Source organism: Xiphophorus hellerii, chromosome 19 (assembly GCF_003331165.1).
Source record: "Xiphophorus hellerii strain 12219 chromosome 19, Xiphophorus_hellerii-4.1, whole genome shotgun sequence".
Classification (NCBI taxonomy): domain Eukaryota; kingdom Metazoa; phylum Chordata; class Actinopteri; order Cyprinodontiformes; family Poeciliidae; genus Xiphophorus; species Xiphophorus hellerii.
Window position 1 is genome coordinate 6757712 of NC_045690.1, and position 27981 is coordinate 6785692.

The window sequence follows — 27981 nt, forward strand, 5'->3', positions numbered from 1 at the left end:
ATGGAAAAAATGAAGAGTGTCAGATTTGGACAAAACATGGCTGAAGGCGTCGGGCTTATGGAGAGGAATTTGTTCCAGTATTGTTGCAAATAAAAAACAAAAATTCAAAAATTTTAATTTGAAAAAACAAATTCTATGACGGAGTATTAGGGCAATGCTAAAAAAAAGAAATAATAATGAGAATGAACTCATAAGGGGAAAAAGTTGTAATTTTACAAAAGTAAAGTCAAAATAATACAAGACAAAAGTCGTAATAATATGAGTATAAAGTTATAATACTTAGAGAATAAAGTAACAATTTTATGAATATAAAGTCGTAATTTTACAAGAATAAAGTCATAGTATTATGAGAAAAAAGTCATAATATTATGATAATAAAGTTGAACAAGAATAAAATCTAAATAATGTGAGAACAAAAATTATATTAGCATACAACTTTTTTCTTGTGCAACTTGATTATGGTAAATATATTATTATGATTATTATGATTATTATTATTATTATTATTATTATTGTTATTTATAATAAAATATAAATATTTGGGCCAAGTATTTTGGCCCAAATACTTGTTTCAAAAATTTAAGTTAAAAAATCTTCAATTTACTTAGTAATTTACAATATTTATCCAAAAGTTGTGCTAACTTTTTGCAGTTTGATACTTTTCATATTTTATTTATTTATTTGTATATATTTTATGTTTTTCCCTCCAGAAAAATTAAGACTAAATTTGACTAACTTTATTCTTTTCAAATCGCACGTTCCACATTTCTGTGGGCGGGACTTCCTCCAAGGTTGGCAAGAAGACGCATTTCTACTGTTTGATTGGCTGTTAGCAACAGCATTTCTATTGGTCAGCGTGGACAGGAAGTTTTGGTCCTTGTTTTTCAAAATAATTTGAAATAAATAATTTGAAAAAATAAAATCTGAAAAAATGTCCAACTGCATTAACACACATTGTATATTACTCACAAAACATTTTTTGATTGAGATTTTTTTTCAAAGTTTAATTTTTGAAATACATTTTTTTTTTCCAATGAATTTTTTTTTTTACTTGTGTCTTTGCTTACAATAATATTGGAACTAATTTCTCTCCGTACCGGCTGATCACGTGACTGGAAACAAACCGTTAAGATTTGAGACTATTGCGTGACGGAGTACAGAAAAAAACGTCTGGAAACACACATTCACATAGCACATCATAGAAGCCCTGACTTTAGTCTTTAAGTGTGGTGAGCTGAAATACAGACATGGGAAAAAATAAAGTAAGTACACCCCTTGATTCCGTAGCTTTTACAGCCACCATTAGCAGCAACAAAGCAGAGGTTTAGTGTCTTTTACATTATTATTGCCCACACTGAAAAAAGAAAATAGGTGATCTCACTTTAAAAAATGTTGTTAATTTGTCACAAGTAAACAAATTCAGGTTATATACAGTATATTTTCTTATATACAAGTAAATATATTAAGTTTATTAAGTTGTCGTGTTAAAAAAGCTTAAATAAACACGTTTTACAAACTTAATTTTATTACATAGAACAAATTAACTTTTTATTTTAAGTTGGAGCTCCATTCTGTCTTATCACTGCAACCCTCTCTGAAATTCCCAACCAACTTTTCAAAAAGGCTGAAGCCTGGGATTTGACTAGGCCATTGTGAAACCTTGATTCGTCTTATTTTTCAGGCATTCTTTTGTAGATATGCAGTTGTGTTTGCAACTTATAACAATATGTTTTTCCAGTGTTATCAGTTACATAATCTGCCAGAACTATCACTTTTTCATCAATATTAAATAAATATTAACTTAAAATAAGCCTGTATTTTATACTGAAAAGTTATTTGCAAGTTAGTTTTGTCTTATTTCGGGTGCACTAAGATATTTGCTAGAAACTAGACCAAAATTACTTGGTAAAATTTTCTGTTTTGCATGATCAGCAGCACCTGGCTGCTAATTTCCCTTATAAATCCAATGTAAGCAGGGACCTAACTTCTTCTTTCCTTGTCTGTATCTCAACAACCAGAGAGAAAAACCAGAGTTTCAGCAGACTGACAGGAAGATCACTAGTGATTAACATAGTTTACAAATTATTTGCTTAAAAAAACAGAGCAATCAAGAAAAAAGACAAATTCCTCAAAATGTCCAAGATTTGTAAGCATGTGTGTAAATTACAGGACAGTTTTCTTTAAGTATAAAAATAAATTTGAAGATAGTTAAATAAAATAAATAAATGAATGACTTAAAATATATTACAGGGAACAGAAGTCTCTTTTTTTGGCGTGGTAAAACAACCAGGACGTCCCGTGTTGATGTTGCTGCTCTTTTTCTCTGTTAAATATTAATTTCTTTGTATTGCATAGTCAGATGAATCCACATCTCAGAGGCAGATCCTGCCTTTCACAAAGCGTGTGGTAAAACGGAGAACAAAAGGTGGACAACGTGACAGAGAGGAGGGTTATAAAAAAATCTTTCATTCTCTGTAAAAACATCATGCATGTTGTTGGTTTCCCCGTCTGGTTGCCTGTTGTCTCTCTGCAGACGTCAACAGTGCGTGAGGTCTGGATCTGCTGCAGACTGGCAGACAGCTCCTCTCCAGCCTGCAGCCAACCAGCCTGTCAGCAACACTTGCTGTTACTAAAAGCATAATGCCCGGTCTGCTGTGCCACTTTTGACACCACAGGGAGTTGTGGATCCTGTCTCTCTGTCTTTTCTGCTCCGATTTTGCTCTGCTTTCCATCTTTTTTCAGCTCCTCTTGAGCGAAAGGGCATCGTCAGTCCGGGCTAAATGCCAAACAAAGAGGAGAGGTTTACCTGTCTGAAAGCTTCTGGTGAACTCATGTTGCGCTAAAGGTTGGAAAGGGCCTGTTGTTTTCAGGAGACATGATGTAGACATGATGGTGTTTACTTCCTGGACCAGGAGAAAAGTCTATACCACAGTGTTGTTTGTACCCATGGCCTTCTTGTTGCGGATGCTCATGGCGTACTCCCCGCGACTCGTCCCGTTCTCCTCCTTTCGCAGTGGTTTCCTGCCAACAAACACAAGGACAAATTCTGAGGCATAACGTTCATGTGTCATTACAATTTCCAGTCTGTTTGTCTTTATAGGGGAGACATATTATGTAAAATTCACATTTTGGACATTTTTGTACTTCCATTTGGGTCTCAAACGCTTCTAAAAACCACTGGCAATAAATTCATGTTTTTTTGGTGTCTGGAAGATGAGCCTTTTCAAAAATCTTTGAATGTAACAGGTCACAAATTAGCAGGCACTGGCCTTCACCTAGCAACCCCAGCAGAGGTCCGCCTGTTACCTAGCAACCCCAGCAGAGGTCCGCCCGTTACCTAGCAACCCCAGCAGAGTTCTGCCCGTCACCTAGAAACCCAAGAACTCAGCTAAAACATGTTTCGTTAGCTGGACAATATTTGCTGGAAAAGGCAAGTGTTTTGTCCCTTTTTTGTGACCTTCTTTTACAGGTATCATTCTATATACAATTATCTTAAACAATCCATATTATAACAATTCATTTTTCCTATTCAGTTTTTTACAACTGAATAGCAAAAAATGTGATGTTTTAATTGCTGATTTTTGTGTTTTATGGTGTAAAGTACTTTGAACTGCCTTGTTGCTGAAATGTGCTATACAAATAAAATTTTATTAGAATTTTTTTAACTCCTGTCTTGGTTCTGACTTACCATTCAGAAACCACTTGCTGCATTTTTAATTCTGCATTTCAAAGATGTACGGTTGTATAATTTCTCATCTGTTAGCAGCTATTTTCACGTCTGCGTGTAAATATTGAGTTGGGGTCGTGGCCAGCAGCAGCTTGTTTGGATTTAAAGTGACAGAGCCCTAAAACGGCTCATTCTGAGAGAAGTTAAAATTAGTCAAAACTGACAAAAATGTAATGAAGATGTCCTGTATAGACCTGTCCTGACCTGTTCAAGGAAGCACAATATGTCAAGTTTAAGATGATTTGATTTCTGCAGCTCCTCTCCTGGATTTGTTGATCTGGGCAATACCTTCCTGTAAATAAGCTCAATATTTAAAGGTGAATTTTGCAAGGAGACAGGAGTGAAAAATACATCACCATGCAGCAGATATGACAATTACCTACATGGACTGGTAGATGTAATTTCCCCTCTAAGTAATAAGCATGCAAGGCTGTCAAAACAGCTTGGGAAATACATGACATGCAATATTTGTGCTCCACATTAAACTCCATCCTTTTTGTGAGTAAGGTCTGCTACAAAATGTAGCTACAACCCATGATCCCTTCGTCGCTAATAGCCGTTTCACTCAGTGTAGCCCTTTTCATGCACTCCATAAAGCCTTTTTGGTTATATTATATTTGTCCAGTGTACTGTGGCTTTTCATCAGCCCCCTCAGCCTCTGTCCCCACACAGGCTTATGTAACTTGGAGACAGATCTGAATACAGTGAGTACAGTCATTGTCCAACTCAGCACTGTACTTGGTCCTGACCATCAGAGCAACATTCTTACTGTGTGTCTCGTCCTTCGTCCTCATGGCTGAAAGTTCAAGTTAATATTCTGTTTAATTCTCCAGAAGCAAAAACAAAAAAAAAAGTTGTTTGTGAGATAAATGAAAAGCACAGTATGGAAGAAAACAAATATAACCACAGCAAAACATGGTAGTGGCAGCATCATGTCATAGGGAAGTATTTTCCCCAGCAGTGAAGTTGTTCAGTTTCCAAATGCAGATCAGACCAGACCAAAGAAAACTTGTTAGAAGCTACAAAAGACTTGAAACTGGAGACTGGGGGAAGTCAAAGACCTAAATCCAAACAACAATCTGTGGCAAGACTTGAAAATTGACATTCAAAGATAGTCTCCATTCAGACTGAGTTCAGCTATTTTGTGGATCTATGGTCAACAAATAATCTAAATGTGAAAAGCTAGAAGACTTACAGCTATATTTCCAGAGGTTTTACAAAGTAACGGCTCAGGAGGTTGAATATAAAGGCAAACCACAGTTTTCAGAATTATAATTGTATAAGATTTGGAAAACCATGTGTAATTTTATAACATTTCATAATTGTGAACTAGTTTGTGTTGATAGACTCCATGAAATTCCAATAAAACACAATAAATATTGCAGCTGTAATGTTACAAAATATGGACAAAAGGAACTGACTATGCATACTTTTTCAAAAGTATGGTAAACCTTGTGGTATAGTACAAGTCAGTTCAGTATAAGTCAGTATAAATTGCCTTCAATTTAGTTTAAACAAGCTCTCGTTATAATTTAACACCTAATGTTTAATTAAATTTTAAATGAAAGGTATTTATGATTGTAATCATTGTGGAAAAAATGGTACAGAGATACGTAGACAATCCAGTATGGGGTGACGTTTGTAAAGTTAAAAAATTAGCAGAAATTATTTGGGTTATTTAACCTGTCATGAGTCCATTTTTCAAAGTTTTTTCATTTTTCATTTATTTACAAATGTTGCTGTTTCAAAATAAATATCTCATTAGCAACATGAATATTTACAAGTTCTAAACTAAATATTTAGTAAGCAACCTAAATAAGCTAAATAGTTAAATTGCCAATTAAATATGTAGCTCCAAACTAAATATTTAGCTAACAAGCTAGATATTTTTTAGCTCTAAACAGCTGGTGAGTCAGTGCAGTCAGTGTGGCTGTGGATCCATTGGTAAACATCCCACGTCCTTTGTTTTAAGCTGAAATGTTTTACACATTAGGAGGAAAAGAAACAGTTTATTTTTAAAGTCCACTTCCGGTTATCGGCAGGTGAACTTGCATTAGCTCAATATATAAATATAAAATATTATAAAATAAATCTTCAGCTTAAAACGGCACATTCTATGTTTTAAGCTGAAATGTTGTACATATCGAGAGGAAAAGAAACTATGCTGAAGAAGTAACCCGAGCAACAACAGTCACGCCAGCAGGAGCCGCTACGAAAACTTTTATTTTGGTATCCCACTTCCAGTTATCGGTAAGTGAACGTGCATATTAGCTAAACATTTATCTCTGTGCTAGCTAGATATTAAGCTTGCTAACTAAATAGCGTGTATCTTGGAGCTACAAAATGTTACACAATAATTAATATTTAACTTAAAACGACACAATCTGTTTTTTGAGCTGAAATGTTGTACAAGTCGAGAGGAAAAAAAACAATACTGAAGAGATGCCATGAGCAACAGTCACGCAGCAAGAGTTGCTTCCCTTTTATTTTGGTAGTTTATTTCCGGTTTTCGGTAAGCGAAAATCCATATTAGCTAACCATTTAACTCCGAGCTAAATATTTAGTTATTTATCTTCGAACTAGATATGTAGTTTGGGGAAAGATTCTAGTGTTTTTGACTTGGTCTAGATGAGCTTAGCATATGTTTTCAAAAATAAATATGTAGTTTGAAGCTACATTTAGTTGTAAAGTAAATATTTAGCTTGCTAATTAAATATTCATTTTGAAACTGTGACAATTATAAATGGATAAATGAAAGATATGGTGAAAATATGACTTTGAAAAATTAACCCTAATTTATTTCCTCTTATGACAGGCTAAATAAACCAAGTTATTGCGATTAATTTTTAACTGTGTTGTGTAACTTTACATACGGCACCCTATAATCCTGTTCTTTTTAATAAATTCAAAGTTGCATTCTTTTGCTGAAGGTCATGAAAGTTAGCGAGAGAAAAAAAAAACTGTGAACAAAGTGTGAGACGATGACTAAGACTTGTGTCATCTGGCTGGGTTTGTATCAGAGCACACCAGGGACACAGGATGGCCATATAGGACAGACGCTGCCTGCTGTGACCATGTGGACGCTCAGAAATGAAAGTGCCCAGCCTCAGGGGGGAAACACATTCTGCTGTTGGGTTTGAGATGCCGCACTGATGCAGCTGTAGCTCTGGGAATTAGGATAGACCAGAATTTCACCGATGGATCCCGGTGTGTACAAGCAGCCAGGGAATTTCCCTACTTTTCACGTATCACAACAAACCTGCAGCTCCTGAAAGGATTTGAATCTCCAATCAATGACCAATTCTAACAATAATCTTGTAAATTGGAAATACTAGCTCCCACATACAAAGTCAATTACAACTTTAAAAAGTTTAAATAGTTTTCTGACCCAACCAAGATAACAAGAGTGATTGATTTATGATGTTCCTTTTAAGGAGACCTATTATGTAATTATGTAAAATTCACATTTTGCATTTTGTTGTGGTTCTAGTTGAGTCTCTACTGCTTCTAAAAACAGCCTAAGCACTTATAAAACACTCAGCTGTTTATTTTATCAATAAGTTAATGTCTTGGTGTTTGAAAAATGAGCTGTTTCAAAAACCTTTGGAAGATAAAATTACCAATCAGCAGGCATTACCAGTCACCTAGCAACCCCTGCAAAGCACAGCCTTTTACCTAGCAACCCAAGCAGAACTCCAGCATATTTGGTCAGCTGGTTTTACTGCTTTATGTGCTGTACAAAAGCAGCAGGAAAATACAAGTGTTTTGTTGTTCACTTAACATCCAGAAACCGCTTGCTAAATTCTTGTTGGTTGTGCAGGACACTCTACTAATGCTTTTCAAAGATGTACGGTTGTTTAATTGCACTGCATCTGTTTGCAGCCATTTTCGTGGGTGAGTGTAAACGTTGAGTTGGGGCCAGCAATAAGTTATTTGGATTTAACATGACAAGAGGCCCTAAAACAGATCAGGCAGAATGATTTTGTTCTAAATATGTAATGAGTATGTTTGGTATAGCCCATAGACCTATCCTAACCTGCTCAAAAAAGCATAATAGATCACATTTAAATTAACTACAGCTGTGAATATAGGAACAGCCTTCAGCGAAACATGGTGAGGGCAGTATCATTCTGTCAGGATGCTTTTAAGTAGCTGAATATGGAGTGGGAGAGTTTAATATGTAGCATTATACTTCCATCTATACATGAACACAACCTGGAGCTGAATTGCAGCTTCACAGACACTCAATAAAACATACTCTGATCAAGGTTTGTGCAGAAAGCCATCATCTTCAGACTCTAGACTGAACTGAAATAATATTTGAATCCTGCAATTGTTAAACCATGGCCAAATGCAAAATTTATAGCTGAGGTATCATGATGATTTTTTTATTTAGACTCATTTAAACAAAGTTCAAACTCTTTGAACGTCATGACCTGCTATACTTCTGAAAATGTAAACAAAAGGTTTGAGACAATAATTCTGATCCTTTTAGTTCACGCACACGCATTATAAACAAAGTTAATTTAATTCACTGATTTCTGCTTACAGCTAATGAAATATAGAATATTACGATTTTGATACAGAAATGTTTAACATCTGCTGAAAGTTTATTTTCAAAATGTACTTTTAATTTGGCGAACAATCCTCAGGAGAGCACATATTAAATTAATGAAATGCTGTATTGTCTTAATGAGAATGATTAAATTTAAGTAAATAAATATAATTAAGTAGCTTCATTAGATCCAACATTTAACAAGCCACCATTTATGGTTCCTTATCCTTCGTCTCACTGAGGCTGCTTGTTCATTTCTAATCCCTCCTCGCCCAAACCTCATGTTTTGCTGACTGCCTTCTTTTATCTTTATCTTTCTCATTAAGTAAATTGGTCCTGCTGACCTCAGCATCTTTTTGTCTGTCTTTCCTAACTGTTTGGCGCACTGCCTTTGCCGACTCAAACTGTACTTGTTTAAGCTGCAGAAAAAGACCCAAAAAAGATTTTTTTTCCTGATAAATATATTATTTTACTCACAAAAGCTTAGCAGAGTTACAGAAGCAGTCCTTTTTGCAGTAGTTCTCTTAATTACTTAATTGAAGTAAATAATCAGAGGCAAAGCAGGCTTATAAAAGCTGTTTATGTGATGTTTCATGTGTCATTCTGGATGGAATTTCAGGTTTGTTTATTTTCCCCAGGATGTAATCTCTCCACGGAGTGACCATGTCACTTCGGGCCACCGCACGGGGCCACAGCGCCGGGCCCTCGGAGCGACCTCTACCCGGCCCTTCAATAATAAATGTCATGCTGTCGGCATATGGCAGGTGGCAACACAACCCTTCACAGGTGAGATGAATATTTCATGTCAAAGCTGTGCAATCACAGCGCACACTTTCCTGTTTGAAGTTTGGGGAATGGATGGTGGAGAAATTGGGACATGTGTTGAGCTGTTTACAATTACACCGGCCATCTGGAAATTGGAGTAAAAAGTAGAAATATTAAACACAGGCTGTAAAACGTGGCTTCAGTTTTGATGCTGCTGGGTTGGCAGTTTTAATAAATAGCTGAATAATGTGTTGGCAAATATGTGATTTTCAAGGTTATTACAGTTAACTAAAACTAATATATAACAAAAACTAATATTGAGAACATTTTCATTAACTGACAGAACTAAAAATGGTAATTAATGGGGAAAAACTATAACTAACTGGATCTACATTGTGTGTTTGTAAGACTAACTAAAACACACTGAAATTATAGACACAATATTCTTCGTTTTCGTGTTTCTGAATAAATTTATTAGCCTTTCGAAGTGATGTGAAATTTATTTATTTATTCCCCTGCAAGAAGTTTGTTGATTAAAACTAACTGAATTAGACAAACAAATTCAAAAATCTTTTGTATTTTCTGAACGCCTGAACAATTAGAGAAAGAAAAGATTACATGTGTGCTGGAGCTCTGCTTAGGTTGCTAGGTAACGAGCCTGGGCTTGGCTGGGGTTGCTAGGTAACAGCGCAGTGCCCATTGACTATGACTCAACAATTAGGAGGTTTTTTGAAACAGCACATTTACAAACACCAAAAACATTAACTTTTTACAAAATAAAACTATAACGTAAACCTTGAATCTATTGCAAACCTACACGCTATTGGCCGGTCTTTGAACAGCAGCCAATCCAGGAGCAGCATTTATTTTCCTTGGCGTTGATTGGTCTTACCCATCTCAGTTTTCAGTTATGAAAAAACTAAAACTACTAATATAACTCACAAAAACTAAACTGAAACTAAACTACATTTAACTAGTAAAAGATGGCAAACACACTGTAATAGCTAACTCAAACTAACTGAATTAGACAAGTTCAAATTCAAAAGTTTTTGTATTTTCTGAATGCCAGAACAATGAGAGAACAAAAAGATTACAAATGTGCTGAAGCACTGTTTAGGTTGCTAGGTAACGGGCCTGGGCTTGGCTGGGGTTGCTAAGTAACAGCGCAGTGCCCCTTGATTATGACTCAACAAGTGGGAGGTTTTTGAAACAGCGCATTTACAAACACCAAAAACATTAACTTTTTACGAAATAAAACTACAAAACTACCGTAACCCTATTCTACACGCTATTGGCCAGTCTTTGAAAAGCAGCCAATCCAGGAGCAGCATTTGCTTTCCTTGGTGCTGATTGGTCTTACCCGTCTCAGTTGTTGCCTTTCCGTCAGTATGAAGAAACTAAAACTACTAACATAACTTATAAAAACTAAACTGAAACTAAACAACATTTAACTAACAACAACTAATAAAAGATAGAAGACACAGTCTTAAAAACTAACCCAATTAGACAAACAAAAAGTCGCAGCAAAACAAAATGAAGTTATAACGAAGAAACCCAAACTGTTATAACCCTGGAGATTATAGTTTTTTTTCCCCCTGTTTGCGGTTATCTGCTTGGGGTTGAATTATCCTCAGACGAGCCTCCCAGAGCAGGGAGTGATTAGGAAAAGCATTCATTAGTCAGATGGTTTGGGTTTCATTTGTTTTGGCTTCGTAGATGGCCAACTGCCTGGACTGCAGCATCATGTCTTTTGCTTTGGATGGCACAGCATCACTGAAACGCAGCATGTGTCTGAATCCTTTGCACACTCCCTGGTGGTGTTGACTTTAGAAAAGGATTGTATGGAAGTTGTTTTTCTGCTTCAGCCCCTTTGCTTCTGACAGATGACTGGCAGACTGAGATTATAAGAACTAAATAAAGGGTAGCAGGGCTGGGACCTGCAGAGCTGGCTCATCTTCTGTCTGTGATGCTCCGGCTTTGGCCCTCAGCCAGTTGGTTTTCACTGGGAAAGCCCGGACCACTGAGCGACTGGAAGGGCTAAATATAACCAAATGTGTTCTTCACAGTGACAAACTCTTTCTCACATTGTTACTGACCAAGACGCTGAATTACTGCCTTCGCTTGGTTCAGTAACAGGGGCGTGAAAAAGCTCACTAATTTCAAATAACGAGTAAAATAAGAGATTATAATTGCAAAGAAAGTAATTAGATTACTGTTAATTCCACACAAGCAGACTGCGTTGCTGCGTTACAAAACCATGATTTTGTTTGTGAATATTGGCTTATTTAGTGCTCTGATTAATGATCTTTTTTTCAGCAAATGACCTTTATTGAGTCTCTATACTCCAGTTAGAGGTTAATCAATTACTAAATAATCAGTTAATCACAATTAATAAAATTAATCTTACTCCTCACAATAGAAAAAAGGGTAATTGAACAGTTGTTTGCAATTTGTAGTCTGTAATAGTACAATAATTTTGACTATAAGATGAATAGAGTCAGCATAATGGTGCTAAAAAGAAAGTTTTGTACAGTTAAGCTAAGCTAAACAGGCAAGAAAAATTTGCCTCAGGGTTCCCAAACTTTTCCAGACAATTCTACAAAATATGTAAAGAAACATTGAATTATCTTTACATATTTTTTCTCACTTTTATTTATCATTCAATAATTATATTTATGTAGCGTAAATGCTCCCTCTTCTGATTTTAGTTGGCTATGAGTTCTGTGTTGGAATATTTATCGGGAAATATATGATGACTTTTTTAATCTTATGTAAAATTTATAAAATAAAATTTTCCACCACAATCCCCTCTTTTGATAAGAAAATATGTAGTATTTTTATACCATTTACTAATCCCATCAGATTTTATTTAATCTCTGCAGTTTGGGTTTTTTGCAGTCGTTTCTTCCTTTTATATTTTTCATGTCATTTCAAAGCAACTTGTTGAAATTTGACTGGCAGCCAATCAAAGATAAACATGACAAATAACAATAAAGACTATTTAATTTTTCCATTTCAGTCTCCAATAAGTTATACTAACTTATATATTACAAAAGTGACTGAAAAACTGTGTTTTAAAAAAAAATAAAATGTCTGATTTAAAGATTATCTTTCTCATCTTACTTTCAAATTTCTGAGGCCTCCACTTTGGAAAACCCTGCCACTGTAATAAACAAATCTACTTCATCGTTTTCTCATCCTAACTAGACTCATGTGTTTTGTTTGGGTAAATAAATGTTCATTGCAAGCTAAAACTGCAGTAAATTTAGATGAAATTATAATTTTATTGTACCGCCCTTCTACAGTCTGTGGCCCCCCCACAGAGAGAAATCTAGACACGCCCCTGCTCAGTAAACACATCACATCTGCCCTTTCCTCTGGATGATCAGAGCGCTGATGGCGTCACACTTTAACCCGACCAGCTCATCTCGCGGCTGGTGACTGATGAATGCGTAATGACGCAGTCTGGAGCAGAGCATGATGAAGCCGGCAGTCTGGGGCCCTGGCAGCTTAAGGACACAACCTGCTTCTCGCATGTATAAAAGATGTGGTCTGCCACTGAATGACTGCGCAAATTAATCCATAAATAATGGCTTGGGTTTGGAGCCCCAGCTCGTATTGCGACGGCACGTTCTTACCACTGCTGCATTAAAAATGGTGCCTGTTGGCTACGTGAGGATGGAGAATTGCCTTAATGAATTCCTGAGCCAACCACCCATTACTTCCACACCCTGACTTTGCCCATTTGTTGTTTTAAATAAAGAGGAGGTGGAATAGGTTTCTGCTTAGGAAAGCACACTTAATACACGTCCATCAATATACAGAGGAATGAAAGTAAATATCTTTAAAACTGCATAAATAAATTACAGAATAGCTCCTAATTTAAAGGCTCGGAGCCTTTCTTGCATGAAGTGTCAGATCCATGTTTGCTCCATGTTTTATTGAGAGTGTAAATCTGCCAAATTATGCATGTATGCGTGTTAGATTTTTGTTTAGGGATGAGGGCATTTACAGTTTTTGCTTAGTCACAGTTTTATTGTTTCACATCAATTAACCTACTTTAGTATCGGATAAACCTAAGCAAAAACGAAAAATAGGTTTAAAATTATGATTTTATTTATCAAGAGAGAAAACTTAAAATAAAAACAACTACGGTAAATGTTACACCCAGATCATGAAGTTGGCTAACATATCTTATAAAGATACACAATATGCTCTGAAAATTAAGGGTGCGTTCACACCAACCCTCTTTAATCCGCTTTAATCCAACTCCAGATTTTTTTTCTAGAAAGTCCGGTTCGTTAGGGGAGGAGTGAACAATCAATTGACCAAAAAAGTAAACTCTGTTCCGTCTAAAAAGCAAGGTTTAGTTCAGTAAAAGTGAACTCTGGCATGATGCTAATGCTTATGTGAACGCCAAGCAGGAAGTGGACTACAGAGCAGGGCATTCTGGGTAAATAGAACCACCATCTGGAGAAATGGCTCATAGTCTTTTACCAGAGACAAAAGAGAAATCCCACAACCGCTATAATTTGACGCCACTCCATTTTCATTGACATTCCATGAAGAAGAAAGTTGCGTTCATGTCTTCTTTTGAGGTTTTTGTGTCACTTCTTCCTGTAGTTCTTGTTGCAGCGCCACCACAGGCGAGGAGGGGAACAGGTTTTTCAAATAGTTTGGTTTGTTTGACACAGAGCAGTGTGAAATTAAACCTCAGCAGCTGAAAATGTAACAAATGTAGCAATTTTGATTCCCAATCGAACTGAGTCTATGTGAAAACTGTCAGATGTGAAAACACTATAACAGTTAAGAAACAGACTGACATCTATCCGCCATTTCTAAAGCTTTGGGATTCCAACAAACCCCAGAGAGAGCCATCATTTACAGAGAGAGAAACATGAAACCTTCCCAGAAGTGGCCCTCCAGTGAAAATTACTCCAAAAGCCCATCTGTGACTCCTCCAGGAGGGCTAAAAGAAATCCCAAAACAACATAGAAAGTACAGTGCTCTAGTTAAGTTTATGTTTCAACAGTAAGAAAGAGAGAAAAGTGACATCCATGGGTGAGATAGAAGACTAAAACAAAGGAACTTCTCACATTTGCAAAACAAAATCATCTTAATGATCCCAAAGAGTTTTAAGATCTGTGGACTGACAAGAAATAAGGGTAACTTCATCAGAAGTCACATGTGGGGTACACCAAGGTTTAATCCTGGGCCCCTCCCATTTAATATGTTCCAGTTAGGTCAGGTTATAACATGTTATAAGAGTAGCTACCATAACTATGCAGATGATACACAACTCTATATTATAATGTCACCAATTGACTCTAAACCCATTTTGTAGATGCTTAGAACAAATCAATGTGTGGATGTGCCAAAACTTTCTCCAGCTGAACAGAAACAAAAATATTCTTTGGACCTAAAGAGGAACAATCTAGAGCTTCAGTTATTACAGCTGGAAACTAGCAGTCAAGCAGTGAACCTGAACATAAAGACGGTTGCAAAGACAGACTTCTATCACCTGAAGAACATTTCCACAATTAAAGCACTAATATCTCCGCAAGATCTAGAGAAACTCATCTGTGTGTTTATTGATTACTATGACAGTTTAATCACAAGTCTGCTTAAAAGATTAATTAGACTTGGACGTTTATAAATCACAGCTTAGCACCAAAATATATTAAAGATATGCTGTTGTTGTCTCAACCTTCCAGAACGCTCAGGTCTGCTGGTTCTGGACTAGTCAGCAGAACCAGAACCAGAAGCAAACATGGAGAAGCAGCTTCTATGCACCACAAATCTGGAACAAACTTCCAGAAAACTGCAAAAAACTAGAACACCAATTGAAAAACCCATTTGCTTAGATCTCCCAGTTATCCTGTAACTGGAAAATAGATTAAATATACTCCGGATTGCAACTTATTGTTTCTCTTTATGTAGCCACTGAAATCTAATGCTTTTTATTTGTTTATTGTGTTATAATTTTATCATGTTAAATCCTTTGAATTGCTTTGTTGCTGAAATTGCAACACAAATAAACTTGATGATAATAATAACACAAGAAACAAGACAACAGAATGTAAACAAACACAACAGGAGAAATAATGATTCAATAGGTTTGAGAACAGAATCAAACAATAGAAAATAGGTTTTCAAAGTAGATTTATAATTAAAGAATAAAAATAAATCTCAAAGGAATGAACTAAATATAAAAAGCAGGGACAGACAAATCCTAAAATAAAGCAAAACAAAAATTCATGAGATGAACAGATAATAGAAAATCAATTAAATTATTTGAAAATTACTTTTTGTACTTACTGAGTTTATCTTTGTCTAATTACATGAATTTATTGTATGAATGTGACAAAAAGAAGCAAAAACAGAAGAAACTTGTATATTTTTCACTAAAAAGCAGGATGTAAACAACTTTTGCTTGTACATTTATCTGGAGGTCAGAGAATTTGTGTGACAACTCGTAGCTAAAGCCGCTCAAAACAAAGTCTGAATCTGTTGCTGCTGCAGGCGCTAAGCTCAACTTTTATCTTTTAATTTGCAGAATGGGAAGGAAGCTCAGAATGCTTTGTGTTGGGAACCCAATTCTTGCCTCTTTTGTTCACATTCACAAAGCCGGTCCAAAGCATTAGTCACATATGGAAATTGTTCAGAGCGATATTGTTTGCTGTGTTTGCTCTTTGGTTAATCACGCTGACGAACAGGCCTTTCGGATCTCCTCTTCTTAATTATATAACTTGGATTTTGTTTTGTTTCTTTATTCTGGGCCCAGTTCTTCTAATTATCACATCTGTAATGTGTCCTTGTTTAAATACTAAGTTATTATTCATCATCTGTGTATTAAATAGATCTGCTGTCCTCTGTTGATGTGGGATTTCCTCCCTGCGCAGCACAGTTTGTTTAACGATTAATTTTATTTAATAGATTTGATCTGCGTTTGGAGTCTCTCCATCGTTTCAGTCTACACTTTGAGAAATTACAGAAAAACTAGAAATTGAGAGGCTGCAGAAGGAAGCTGGTGCTTTTTAAAGGCTTGTAGCGATTGATTCTTGTAACCTTTGTGACTTCTGTGCCTTTAGCAGAGTGGCAAAGGTCAAAAAAGCAATTAATAAAAATTTGCCTTTAGATTTAGGCCTGTCACGATAAAAAGAAATTGCTGGCAATAAACGATACTATTGTCGTTTTGACAGTGTTCTACTAATATGATGATAATGGGGTAATAATGCAAGTTTGTCCTCTCAAAATTCAATACATTTAAATTTTCTGAAGGACACTCCAGACTTTAACTGGGAAATATTTTAAATATCCATAATAAATAAAACAAAAACAATACATAAAACAGAGATAAAAACCACACACAACAGATACCATAAATTAAATGGATTACCCTGCAAAAACACAAAATCTTATCAAGTTTTTTGGTCTTTTTTCTAGTGTAAATGTCTTAGTTTGGTCTTATTTCAAGTAAACTAACTAAAAAGTAAGATATAGAGGCTTGGTTTAAGACAATAATTCCTTAATATTGATGAAAAGTTCTAGTTCATTGGCAGACAAATTCACTTCTAAAATGTCTTATTATAAGTAAAATATTCTGCCAATGGATCTAGTACTTTTATCAATATTAAGAAATTATTTACTTAAAATAAGCTCATATTTCTTGCTGAAAAGTTACTTGTAAGCTAGTAGTGTCTTTTTTCAAGCGTAGTAAGATATTTACACTAGAAAATGGACCAAAATTAATTGTTAGTTTTTGCAGTGTAGTTCCTTTATTGGTTATTAAAACCGGCTTAATTATATGCTGGACAGTGGAAATATCTGGAACATCTAAATGAAATTGTTTTGGGGAGAAACCCAAAATGTTTTGAAATCCAATTTAGGACAGATTTCTATTTTAGTTTTCCAAATATTGGAATTTAAACAAAAAAATAAGTTTCAAGTTCAAGGTGCTTTACACGATAAGAAGAGTTTCCTCTAACCTTTTGATAGCCTTGTAGCAGATGATGATGGCAGAAAGGAGGAAGACGACTGAGGCACAGCTCACTGTCCCAAGCACTATAACGTCCACTTCCGTCCACCAGGGCCTCAACAACGGCACCATGGGCTGTGCCACTGAGAAAAAGGAGAAAAGAGAGAGAAAATTAAGCAAAATAACAGGTGCAATCGATTAATCGATTAATTCTGACGATTAATCAGATGAAAAATTTTCACATTCTGCAGATTTTATCTAACCACTTAAGCTTATTCAATGCTAATATTAGAAATAAATGTTAAAAATATACCATGGTTGGTTTACTATAGTTATGGAATCATGTGTTACTACATTATTATTGTATTTCCAAAATATTGTAAGCAGGAGCATATTCAATGATGTGGAAAAATTATATATTTTAAAATAGGAAAATTTAATGCCAATTTAACTAATTCAAGTAATGTAAATAAATTTAAGAATGAAAAAACACCTTAAATGTAAATTTAAAGTGCAGCGGCAACTAATGATTATTTTAGTAATCAATTAATTATGGTGATTAATCGATTTAACATTCTACAGATTGTTCTTTAAACACAGGCTTATTCTATGTTAATGCTTGAAAAACATATGGAAAACATTATTTTTACAACATATTTATAATATTAGTGTTATTTTTGTTATTTAGATGAGAAATTAAACATTTTGCTGCCTAAAATGCTGCCTAGATTTTCTTTGGTGATTATTTGTAGCAAAGGATGCATCTGCAACAAAAAAAAATACTTTTAGCATCAACCTTTTTTGCTTGACTTAACATCAATAAATTTTAGGGCTGATCTGTTGAATGTTTTTAGGATTTACCGATTTATACCAAAATGTGCTCAACGGGATTTTTTTTCTAGAGTTTTTTTTAGTTTTTCTTAATTTAAATGCAAAATGTAAATATTTTTTGTGCAGTTTTGAATTAATTACTGCTTTAACTGTGTTGTTCTTTCACCAAATGACATTTTTATGAGTCAGTCAATGATTAATTGCTTACTAAATAAGTTGGTGATTATTTCAATAATCGATTAATCACGATTAATCATTTCAGCTCTGAACAAAATGCAGAAAACCATATAAAATATTTGAATTTTTAAGCTTTTTTTTACCCAGACCAATAGGTGAGCAGCACGGATGCTCTTGTGGCCTCGCCTGTTCTGCAGGTCTTAGGTTCAGCGTTCAGAGATATCCAGCCTGACACCATGAATCATTTAGGGACCCGTCAGCCCCCCTTACACCAGCACTCTTGTCTACACCAATTACTGTTGCAAGAACCTCCTGCTCTTTCCACATTAGATCCGTGGAGTCGGACCACTCGCCGGGATGTTGTGTAACGTTACGTGCCTCAGCAACTCCTGCTTCTCTCTACTCATTATGCAGAATTTCATACTAGTCGCCTGCAAATGTTTATCACCTTTATCACCTTGGAAATACATCACACAACCTAAACAATAAACTAATAACTCTGAATATGATGTTTTTTAAGCCAAAACAACAAATACTTCTGCTCTAAGTTTTGATTTTCCAGTGCAGCTCATTTCCCCGGAGTGAAGCGATGGCTCTGTCATAAGTCGCTGTAAATTTAAAAGCTTGTATCTGCCAAACTCTCATTTTAATCCTGCGTTTTATCACCGGCTGAAGGCTCTTATTCAGCCAGTGTTAAGGATCTACCGCAGCGTGATGAAGCTCCAGTCCTTTGAATTAACCATTTTTAGCACACAGACTCTTATTCTCCAATCTTTTATTACCTCCTTTTAGCAGACAGATATGGTCCCACTCATTGTCCTAGTTTTTCATGTCGGTCATGCATATTCGATGCATTTTTAAAGACTACAGAACTTCAGCTCTAAGACCTCTTCAAATCAGGTTACACAAGGAATATCAAGATAATTATGCCTCTACGTAGTAAAAAACAAAAAAAACAGCCCTCTCTTAAAATAAATTATTCATGCCGTCTCCACCTCCTGCAAACAGTTCTGTGTTAAGTTAGGGGAGAATATAAATTGGACCACTTATCATACTTTTTATGATTTGCTGCTGCTGCTGGACGCTGAAAACATGCGGATGCAGCACTCGCAAGGTACATGTGCCACTGGGCACAATTGGGCGTTCAAACCCCCACCTTTGGTTGCAGTCAGATGGCCATGGCAGCACTCATGCAGTGACCTTGACAACAAGCACTGAAGGGTCTATAACTCTTGATTTTTAACTCTCGGGGTGGGGAGTGCGGGGAAGAGATCCATCTACATTGAGCGGACAGAAAGAAAATCATTGGGAGTGATAGATTAAAACCTTCCTACCCACTGATTAAGTGCTCTTCTTTTCTCGGGGATAAGAGGTGAGTGATTCCAAAGTGTAGCACAGAAGAGCTGCACCATCAGCTCCGCCTGTCCCATATTTCAACGCTCTGTTTTTCTGGATGCTTGAGATCATATAATTATATAAACTTTCAGCAAGAAATGCTCAGATTAATAAGATTAAATTTATTTCCAAACGCTTGGGGGTTTTTTTTAGGGTGAATTCAGATTGTTCCTGTTCAGTCAACCCAACTCTAGTTTGTTTGCGTAGAAAGTCCGGCTCGTTTGGGGAAATGTGAACGCGTAATTGAATTCTGAAGCGGACCAAAAAAAGCTAACTCTGGTCCGGCTAAAAATCTCGGTCTCGGTTTGATTAACCCTTTAATATTTAAATTAAATATCCGCCTGGATATTTTTGCTTATTTTAATTGTACGCAGTTCTTTAAATGTCCTGTGAGTAAATATATTTGCCCATTTATCCATAACAACTGGAACTTTCAATATCTAGCAAGTTATTTTTGCAATTTAATAGAGCGCCCCTCAGATTAATTTCACTCCCTGCTATAGCGAGAGTGAAATTACCGTAATAACCTGATATCAGCTGGAAAGCGCAATGTCTCCCCTTTCAGAAACCGTTGGAATTTTTCAGATGGCGCAAAGTGTGGCGGAATTACGGTACTGCAAATTTGGCTGGATTGTCGCCAATACGTTCGACCTGGAAGGGTTAAAGTGAACTCTGGTGTGGTTTGAATGCATGTATGAACGCCAAGCGGACCAGAGGTCGCTCCAAACGCAGGAAGTGGACTACAGCGCAGGGAATGCTGGGTAAATACAACCAAAGCAAATTTGAGAGTCTAGCACTTGTGGAAGGAAGAGCTCATTATTTTTTACCAAATACAAAAAAGAAATCCTACTAGATTTTTTTCTTTTTTACATTTTGTGAAGAACGTCTTCTTCTGAGGTTTTTGTGTCATTTCCTTCAGTAGTTCTTGGTTGAGCGCCACCACAGGCGAGGAGGGGAACAAGTTTTTTAAAAGGTTTGGTTTGTTTGACAGTGCAATGAGAAATCTGAAAATGTAACAAATGTTGCAACTGTGGTCTACCACAGTGACCCCCAACCTTTTTATTACCGCGGACCAGTCAAGACTTGGCAATTTTGCTGCGACCCGGGGGGTGGGGGCGTCAGATAATGCTTCTGCATGTTGGTGTTCCCGCTAAGCCTTCCCCTCTCCCCCCTTTACAACAATCTTACAACGTCCTGCAGTGTGTGGTGTGTTACGTGGTGGTGTGTTGAAAATGGTTTCTTTCGCCTGACTTTAGTATTTATATGAATTATTTTGATTTTAGTCTCTAAGATACCAACATTTCCACATAACTAGGCCTGTCATGATAACAAATTCTGCTGGTGTCCCAGTAGTTACCGCAATAAACAATAATATTGTTTTGAGACCATTTTTAAGCAATATAATGGCAATAATGGCAAAATAATGCAAGAACACATTCTCAAAGATCAATAAATTTTAAATTTTAATTAACATTTATCATTGGATCTTGGAGACATCTTAAATATCCAAAATAAATAAACAAAACAACTAATAAAATAAATTATGAAGTCACTGTAAACAAAATTGTTCTTCAAAAAATGGATAAGTTTAGACCAAAGCACCAGACTGAAGAGTTTAATCATACAGTGTTTGGTAGAAAGAGAAAGAAAAAACAATAAATCGTGCAATTGGAAATTATTGAGCTCGTTTTAATTTATCATACGATTAATCGATTCATTTTTTTATTGCGACAGGGCCATACATAACTTTACATTTTGGTCCGTCTGATTATGTAATTTTAAAATATTAAATAATTGATGTTTTGATCAGTTATTCAGTACTTGAGTTGCATTTTTACCAAACACTTTTTTTACATTTACTTGAGTAAAAACGTTTTGAAGTAGTGCTACTCTTGCTTCAGTATTTTGTGTTAATATCTGGTTTCTGCTGGTTTTTTCACTCTGCCAGCTGATATACCTTCACAGTGGGAGACGATTCGGCCCCATGAGGGGGAGAAAACTGCCGCTACAAGCAATAGATCAGCACAGATGTACTGTAAGAGCCCAGTGTGCATTAGCACCAATATGGTCTCTTCATGCTGCCGGCTAAACTTTGAAGGTGGAACTGCTGCACTGTTTCATTAGCACCTTATTAGCGAATAAAACGAACTCCTTTGTGTTATGATCGGGGGCGGCGGGGCTTCTCACGGGGAAAACCCTACCACTGAACCTCTGAGCATGGCGGCCCAGCAGGCTTGGATTTCTCAGACAGTTGGGTACTCCCTAAAGTCAGACCCAGCATAAATTAGTCCTGTGTTCAGCTGTCAGCATCCTGCTGGCTCTATTACATGCACAGATGCAAGGGAGCAAAACTGCACTCATTGCACTAATCTCAAGGGGGGCTGATGGTACATTTTCCCCCCTGCGCAAAAACACAAAAGCTCCAAACATTTTCCTTAAACTTGTTCTATTACTTGAGGTCCATACTGCAAAAATACAAAATCTTGCCACGTATTTTTGGTTTATACACTTGAAATAAGACAAAACTAACTAAGCCAGCTTACATCTTGCAGTTAATTCTTGGAGACATTCTGTGGTCTGATGAAACTAAAATCATTGCTACATTCAGAGGTAAAAATGGAAACATGCATTCCAGCTATAAAGTACGGGAGTGGTAGCATCATGCTGTGTAGACGTTTAATGCAGGAAGAACTGGTGCAAAACCGACAACATCAGGATGAACATGCAAAAACACAAAATCTTACCAAGTGTTTTTGCTCTAGGTTCTAGTACAAATGTTTTAGTGCACTTGAAATAAGATGAAGCCAACTTACAAGTCACGTTTTAGCAAGATACAGGAGATTATCTACAGTTAATAATTTATTAATATTGATTTTAAAATTACTAGTTCCTGTGTCAGATTATTTCACTTATAAAAATATTTTTTTCCATGTTATAAGTTAAATAATTTGCCAGTGGAAGTAGTACTTTTTAAAATCAATATTAAGGAATTTTACTTTTTTTAATTTTTTATTAAGGAATTATTTACTTAAAACAAGCTTCTATATTTTTCTGGATAGTTTCTTGTAAGTCATTTTTTTTGTCTTATTTTATTTTTACTAAGTTATTTGCACAAGAAACTAAACAAAAATGCTTGGTAAAACGTTGTGTTAGTGCAGTGTATTGGCCTGGCCATTGCACTGCAGAAAACTAAATCTTACCAAGTATTTTTATCAAGTTTCTAGTGTAAATATCTTAGTACACTGAAAGGACAAAACTAACTTCCAAGTAACTTTCAGCAAGATATAGCAACTTGTTTTAAATCAATAATTCCTTAATATTGATGGAAAAGTACTACTTCTACTGGCAGATTGTTCATTTAACACACAGGAAAATTAAATAATCTGCAGTGGAACAAGTACTTAAGGAATTATTTATGTAATCCTATATCTTGCTGAAAAGTTACTGAGTTAGTTTTGTCTTATTTTCCAAAATACTTGAAATTAGACCCCAAATACTTTTTTGTATTTTTCCAGTGTTTTGACTTGTTTGTGGGTTAGAATCTGTCAAAATTTGACAACTAAACATGATTTTGTGCCCCATAAAAATATTTCCAAAAAAGAAAAAATCAATAAAAAGACACGTGAAAGAAAATAAACCAGTTTTTTAACTCTAGTTGAGCGGATTCGAGTTCTTACCTGTGGTTCCCAGAAGCCGAGGAGGCGGTGGAGGAGGCGGAGGAGGAGGGAGGGGAGGGTATCTCCTACAGTGGCACGCCACCTGGCACTGTTCGCCAACTTTCTCCGCCACCGTCCACGAGCATGACCTCTGGATCTCTCCCTTATGGCGAGGGAAAGCAGAAGAAGAGAGGCCACGTTACGAGTAGCATCAGCAGTGTACACTCAGCAGCACCGTGGATTTCCTCCTCTCAGCATTCCTTTCACATCACAGCTCCACTGTTGTTGTCACTGGGGCTGCTGTGTGTGTGTGTGTGTGTGGGTGTGTGTGTGTGTGTGTGCGTGTGTGTGTGCGTGTGTGTGTGTGTGTGTAGTACATGCAGAATAGTATCACGTCGACGGCTGCTGCTGCTGCTGCTCTCCCTGTAAGAAACCACCCACCAGCAGAGTGGGCAGCAGGCTGCCCCGAGGAGTGTGCGTGGGTGGACTTGGAAACTCGAGTAGATCACATTACACATGAACCCTGGCAACACTGCGTGCATGTGGAGAACATCTCACTACTATCTGTAGGCAGCTGCAAGGGGCAAAGGTTAGAGTGGTCATCAGTAACATATGCCTGCTGCAGGGATCCTGGTGGGAATGCTGCAAACAGAAAACACAACTGGCTACTTCATGTTCCCAGAACAGGAGAGCTGATTAGGACTAATTAGGACACACAATTAAATATTCAATACTTGATTTCATCTTATTTAAAAAATTATGTCTGAACAAGTTACTTAATTAGGCTAAAACTCAAATTAATTGGAAACGATTAATCATGATTAATTGGTTTCATAACTGGTGACTATGTGATCTTAGACCTGTTCTGTTGCTGAAAACATGCTATACAAATAAATGTTCATCATTCATTCATCAAATAAACGTTCATAATTATTCTATTACTATTATCGAATCTTCAACTTTAGTAATTGATTAATCGTTAACTGGAGTCACAATTTGCTAAAAATATCTACATAATCAGAGCAGTAATTAAGCCAAAACTGTACAAAAATATATGCATTTTGCATTTAAGATAAAAAAAACCCACCTCTGTTTGTAAATATGTTTTACTCAAATCTCCTTAAGTACCGTAGTTTTAGCTCCACCTGGTTCAAATTCAATAAAGGAATGATGTGTTACTGCATCTAAGGCAATGAAATGTTTATTTTCTTATTTAAAAAAAGGAATCATGTGTTTATTTGTATCATTTAACGTATTTCTAATACAGAATGAAAAAATGCTTAATTTTAAAATGAAAAATCTTTAGAATGTGCCAATTTTCTTTACATGATTAATCGATTAATCATGAAGTTAATCGATAGTTACAGCCCTAAAATTAACGTTTTACTCATTAATCAAAACATTTCAATAAAACTGTGGGTAATAGCTAAAAACTATCACCAAACCCCCAATACAGGGATGTCCAATGTGTGGCCCGGGGGCCATTTATGGTCGTTGAACTGATTTTGTGTGGTCCCAAACTGCAAGAATTGTAAAAAAGTGACCCATCCACCACAGGTAGTTGATGCAGATGGAGACTTTTTATTTGTAATCAGGGTAAAATTATTACAAACATAATTAGGGCTGCAACTAATGATTATTTTAATTATTGATATCAATTATTCTGACGATTAATCGGATACAAAATGGCCACATTCTGCAAATTTTCCATTTAAACATGTTTCCATAATACAAATACATTAAAAGATGTCAATAAACTAATGATTAATTTCTATTTTTTATATAAACCTTTTATTAACTAGAATGCAACAACATTCCTTTAGTGAATGATTAATTATTTGTAGCAAAGGATGTATCTGCAGCTAAAATATACTAACATCAACATGTGAGAAGCTGCTGATTTATCCTCAATACAGTGTATGGCTAATCTGCTGATTCTTTTTTGGATTAACAAATTAATAATTGGAAAGCAAAAGGTGCTTAATAAGAGATTTATTTTTTACAGAATATGAACCAAGTGAAGCTAAAATGTCGCCAAGTGAAGAGTTTTGGGTAGAAAGTTTACAAAGTTGTTTTTTGTTGTTGATATTTTTATACGGTTATGACTTAATTGCTGCTGAGTATGTTGTTTTTTCAGTAAACATTTTAGAGTGTCTATGCTTCAGTTATGGTTAATTGATTTGATAATCGATTCGTCACGATGAACTCGATTATTTGTTTCAGTCTTTTTATCAACCTCATTTTTTTCAATGCAAAAATGTTTAGCACAACACAAAGTATCCATCTTTTAATAACTAATCTTTTGTAATAAGTAAAACAATTAATCCAGACTTTTACTGAAAAGTCAACTTTTCTGCACCAAATCAGCTTTTATTTAACTTATTAAAATAGAAAGCGTTTTGAAAGAAAGAGACCCAAACCCTGTGCTCATAACTGAAATTAAAGTTGTTCAATTGAGCCCAAAAGAAATGGAAATGACAGAAATAATTTCAGTGAGATGCTTCTTGCAGCCAGTCTTTGACGTCGATCAGCCTGAGGAAAGTTTTAACTCTTCTCACTTTCATGAGACGTTTGAGGGGTTCAGGTTGTTTCAAATCCCCATTCCTGGATTTTACATTTCTTTATTCTCACCAGTTCTTAGTGGATTTATAGAAATATTTTAGTTTGTTTCCATATTTCAGGGCCCACTTCCATTTTAGTTTTCTTTTTTCTTTCTTACAGATGGTTCACATTTTCCTTGAGTCACCTTCTGATACACGATAAAACCCATGATAGTTCTCTGAAGCTGGTCAGATCTCCCAGCTGAGTCGAGGTTATTTTCCTGCAATGCTGAATTTTTTGTTTACGTCAAACATGTCCTCTGTCCTGAGAAAACTTTAACTTTCATCTCTGCCATAAAACTTAAACTTAGCTTGACAGTAGCAAGAGCCTGATAACATTTTAGGTTTAACAGAGACTTCCTTTGGCATGTTGCGGCCTGCTTTTGAGGTTAACTTGCTTGGATGGTCAGATGTATCTGCGTTAGCAGTGATTCTGAATGTCCTCTTATTTTCTGAACAGAAGAAAACCTGATTTTAAGTTCTTTTGAGACCTATTTGCCTTCTCTTTAACTATCGGTGCACCGATTGCACCTTTCTGGCCGATTACCAATCTTTAACAAGCCTGACCTGCCGATTCAGATTTTGACTGATACCAATTAATCGACCCAATAATTGATTCTTCACGATTAACTCGATTAATCGTTTCAGTCCTATTGCCAACATAATTTTCTTTCAGTGCAAAATGTTTAGCACAACACAAAGTATTCATCTTTTTATAACCAAGCTTTTCTAATAAGTAAAATCACATTTTTCTTATATTTTAATATTTTAATATTGACTTGATGGGGCGGTCTAGTCAAACTTTTCTCACAGCAGAGCACAAAGAGGACAGTGGATAATTTTTAGACTTTTTGCCGAGTTAAATAATATTGGTTGATAATATTGGCTTCACATGTAGGTATCGACCGATCACCGATCTCCAGGAAATAAGGAAATCGAAGCTGATTTATTGGTGCACCCTTACTTTAAACAGCTTCCTGTCGCAATGAATTAATTATAATAAATTAAAATAAGCTCAATAAATTCTGTTTTGTTGATTTATTGTTTCTCTTTTTTGACCAAAAACTGGATGACAAAACTCTTCAGTGTGGTGCTCTGGTCTCAAGTAGGATCATTTTGTTTACAGAGACTTCACGATTCATTTTATTGGTTGTTTCTGTCGTGTTATTTATTTTGGATATTTAAAATGTCTTCCAGTTCCAGTGTTAAATGTTTGTTAAAATTTAAAGTTTACTAACCTTTGAGAATGTGTTTTATTTCCCCCATTATATTACTTGAAAATCGTCTCAAAACAAAGATATTATCGTTTATCGTAATAACTGCTGGGGCAATTTATCGTCCAGTTAAATTTTATATTGTGACTTTCTGGTGTTTATTCTCACTTCAGGAATAAGGAGCATCAAACTAAACGTGTTAAACAGTGAAAACCTCCTTCAAAATACAGAGTGAGATTGTACTCCTCTTGTGCGATAGATGAGAAAACCTACTTTTGCCTTTATTATGTGGAATAAACGTCATTCATGATCATTAATAATTGTTTCATTTTTTTCTGTATTGAAGCTAAATATCCAAAAATGTTTTAAAAACTAGACTATCTTCACATGCGGAGAGTAGCAGCTGCAGCACGATGAGCATAAACAGACCGCTGTAAGTTAGTTAAACATGCAACTCCAGTCGGATCGGTGCCGCCCGCTTCCCCCCTTCATGCACCTCAACGCGATGCTTACCTTGCATGAGAGTAAAAGCTGTGACAGGAGGCAGTGAGCGATGAAAAAAGGCCAAAAACTTAAAGTAAATGGCATCAGATCTCGGAGCAGCATTCCTCCTGCGCTGTTCTCAAAGATACTAGGAAGCGTTTCCAACAAATGAATGCAGGAGTATACATAGGCTTGAAGTGTTTGCGAAATAACCATCCACCCTTTCCACTTCAGCGGCTGTAGCTGTGACAGGCGTCTCCGGGAATAGTTTATGCCCCAATCATTTTCCTCTTCACATCCCGCTGTCGATCGCATAGGACAGGCGAGCTGGTGGGATGAGCAGCAAACCCGCGATCATTCACATCTCCAAAGTAGTTTTTTTCCTCTTTTTTTAACCCTCCTATCTCTCTCTCTGTGTGTGTTTGTTTCTCTCTCTCTCTCTTTCTGTCAGATAGCGACCTGAATCACGCCACTGCTCCGCGCAGTGTGAGGGCGGTGGACGGCCCAGACCTTACATCTCTCCGCGGCGGCGAGCAAGAGCGCAGGACGAGCCGCTCAAGCCATCCAAGTTGAGGAGGAGGAGGAGGAGGAAGAGGGAGA

General features: G+C 36.1%; 1 protein-coding gene across 1 annotated transcript; it reads right to left on the minus strand.

Moving 5' to 3' along the window:
- Window positions 1–1551: 1551 nt before the first annotated feature.
- On the minus strand, window positions 1552–27835 carry prima1 (proline rich membrane anchor 1). Its single transcript, XM_032548154.1, has 4 exons — window positions 27412–27835; window positions 23106–23247; window positions 17036–17168; window positions 1552–3021 (listed from the first exon to the last, which is right to left on the minus strand). The coding sequence occupies exons 1-4, from the start codon at window positions 27694–27696 to the stop codon at window positions 2922–2924; spliced, it is 660 nt and encodes a 219-aa protein (XP_032404045.1). The 5' UTR covers window positions 27697–27835; the 3' UTR covers window positions 1552–2921.
- Window positions 27836–27981: the final 146 nt, after the last annotated feature.

Bases quoted from the DNA above. Each gene is read 5' to 3' on its own strand.
- prima1 (XM_032548154.1), bottom strand. From the start codon at position 27,696: ATGCGATCGACAGCGGGATGTGAAGAGGAAAATGATTGGGGCATAAAC. The intron at 17,169-23,105 runs GTAAGAACTCGA...CCTTTTTCTCAG, and splicing joins TCGGCTTCTGGGAACCACAG to TGGCACAGCCCATGGTGCCG. The intron at 3,022-17,035 runs GTTAGAGGAAAC...GTTTGTTGGCAG, and splicing joins TGCTACAAGGCTATCAAAAG to GAAACCACTGCGAAAGGAGG.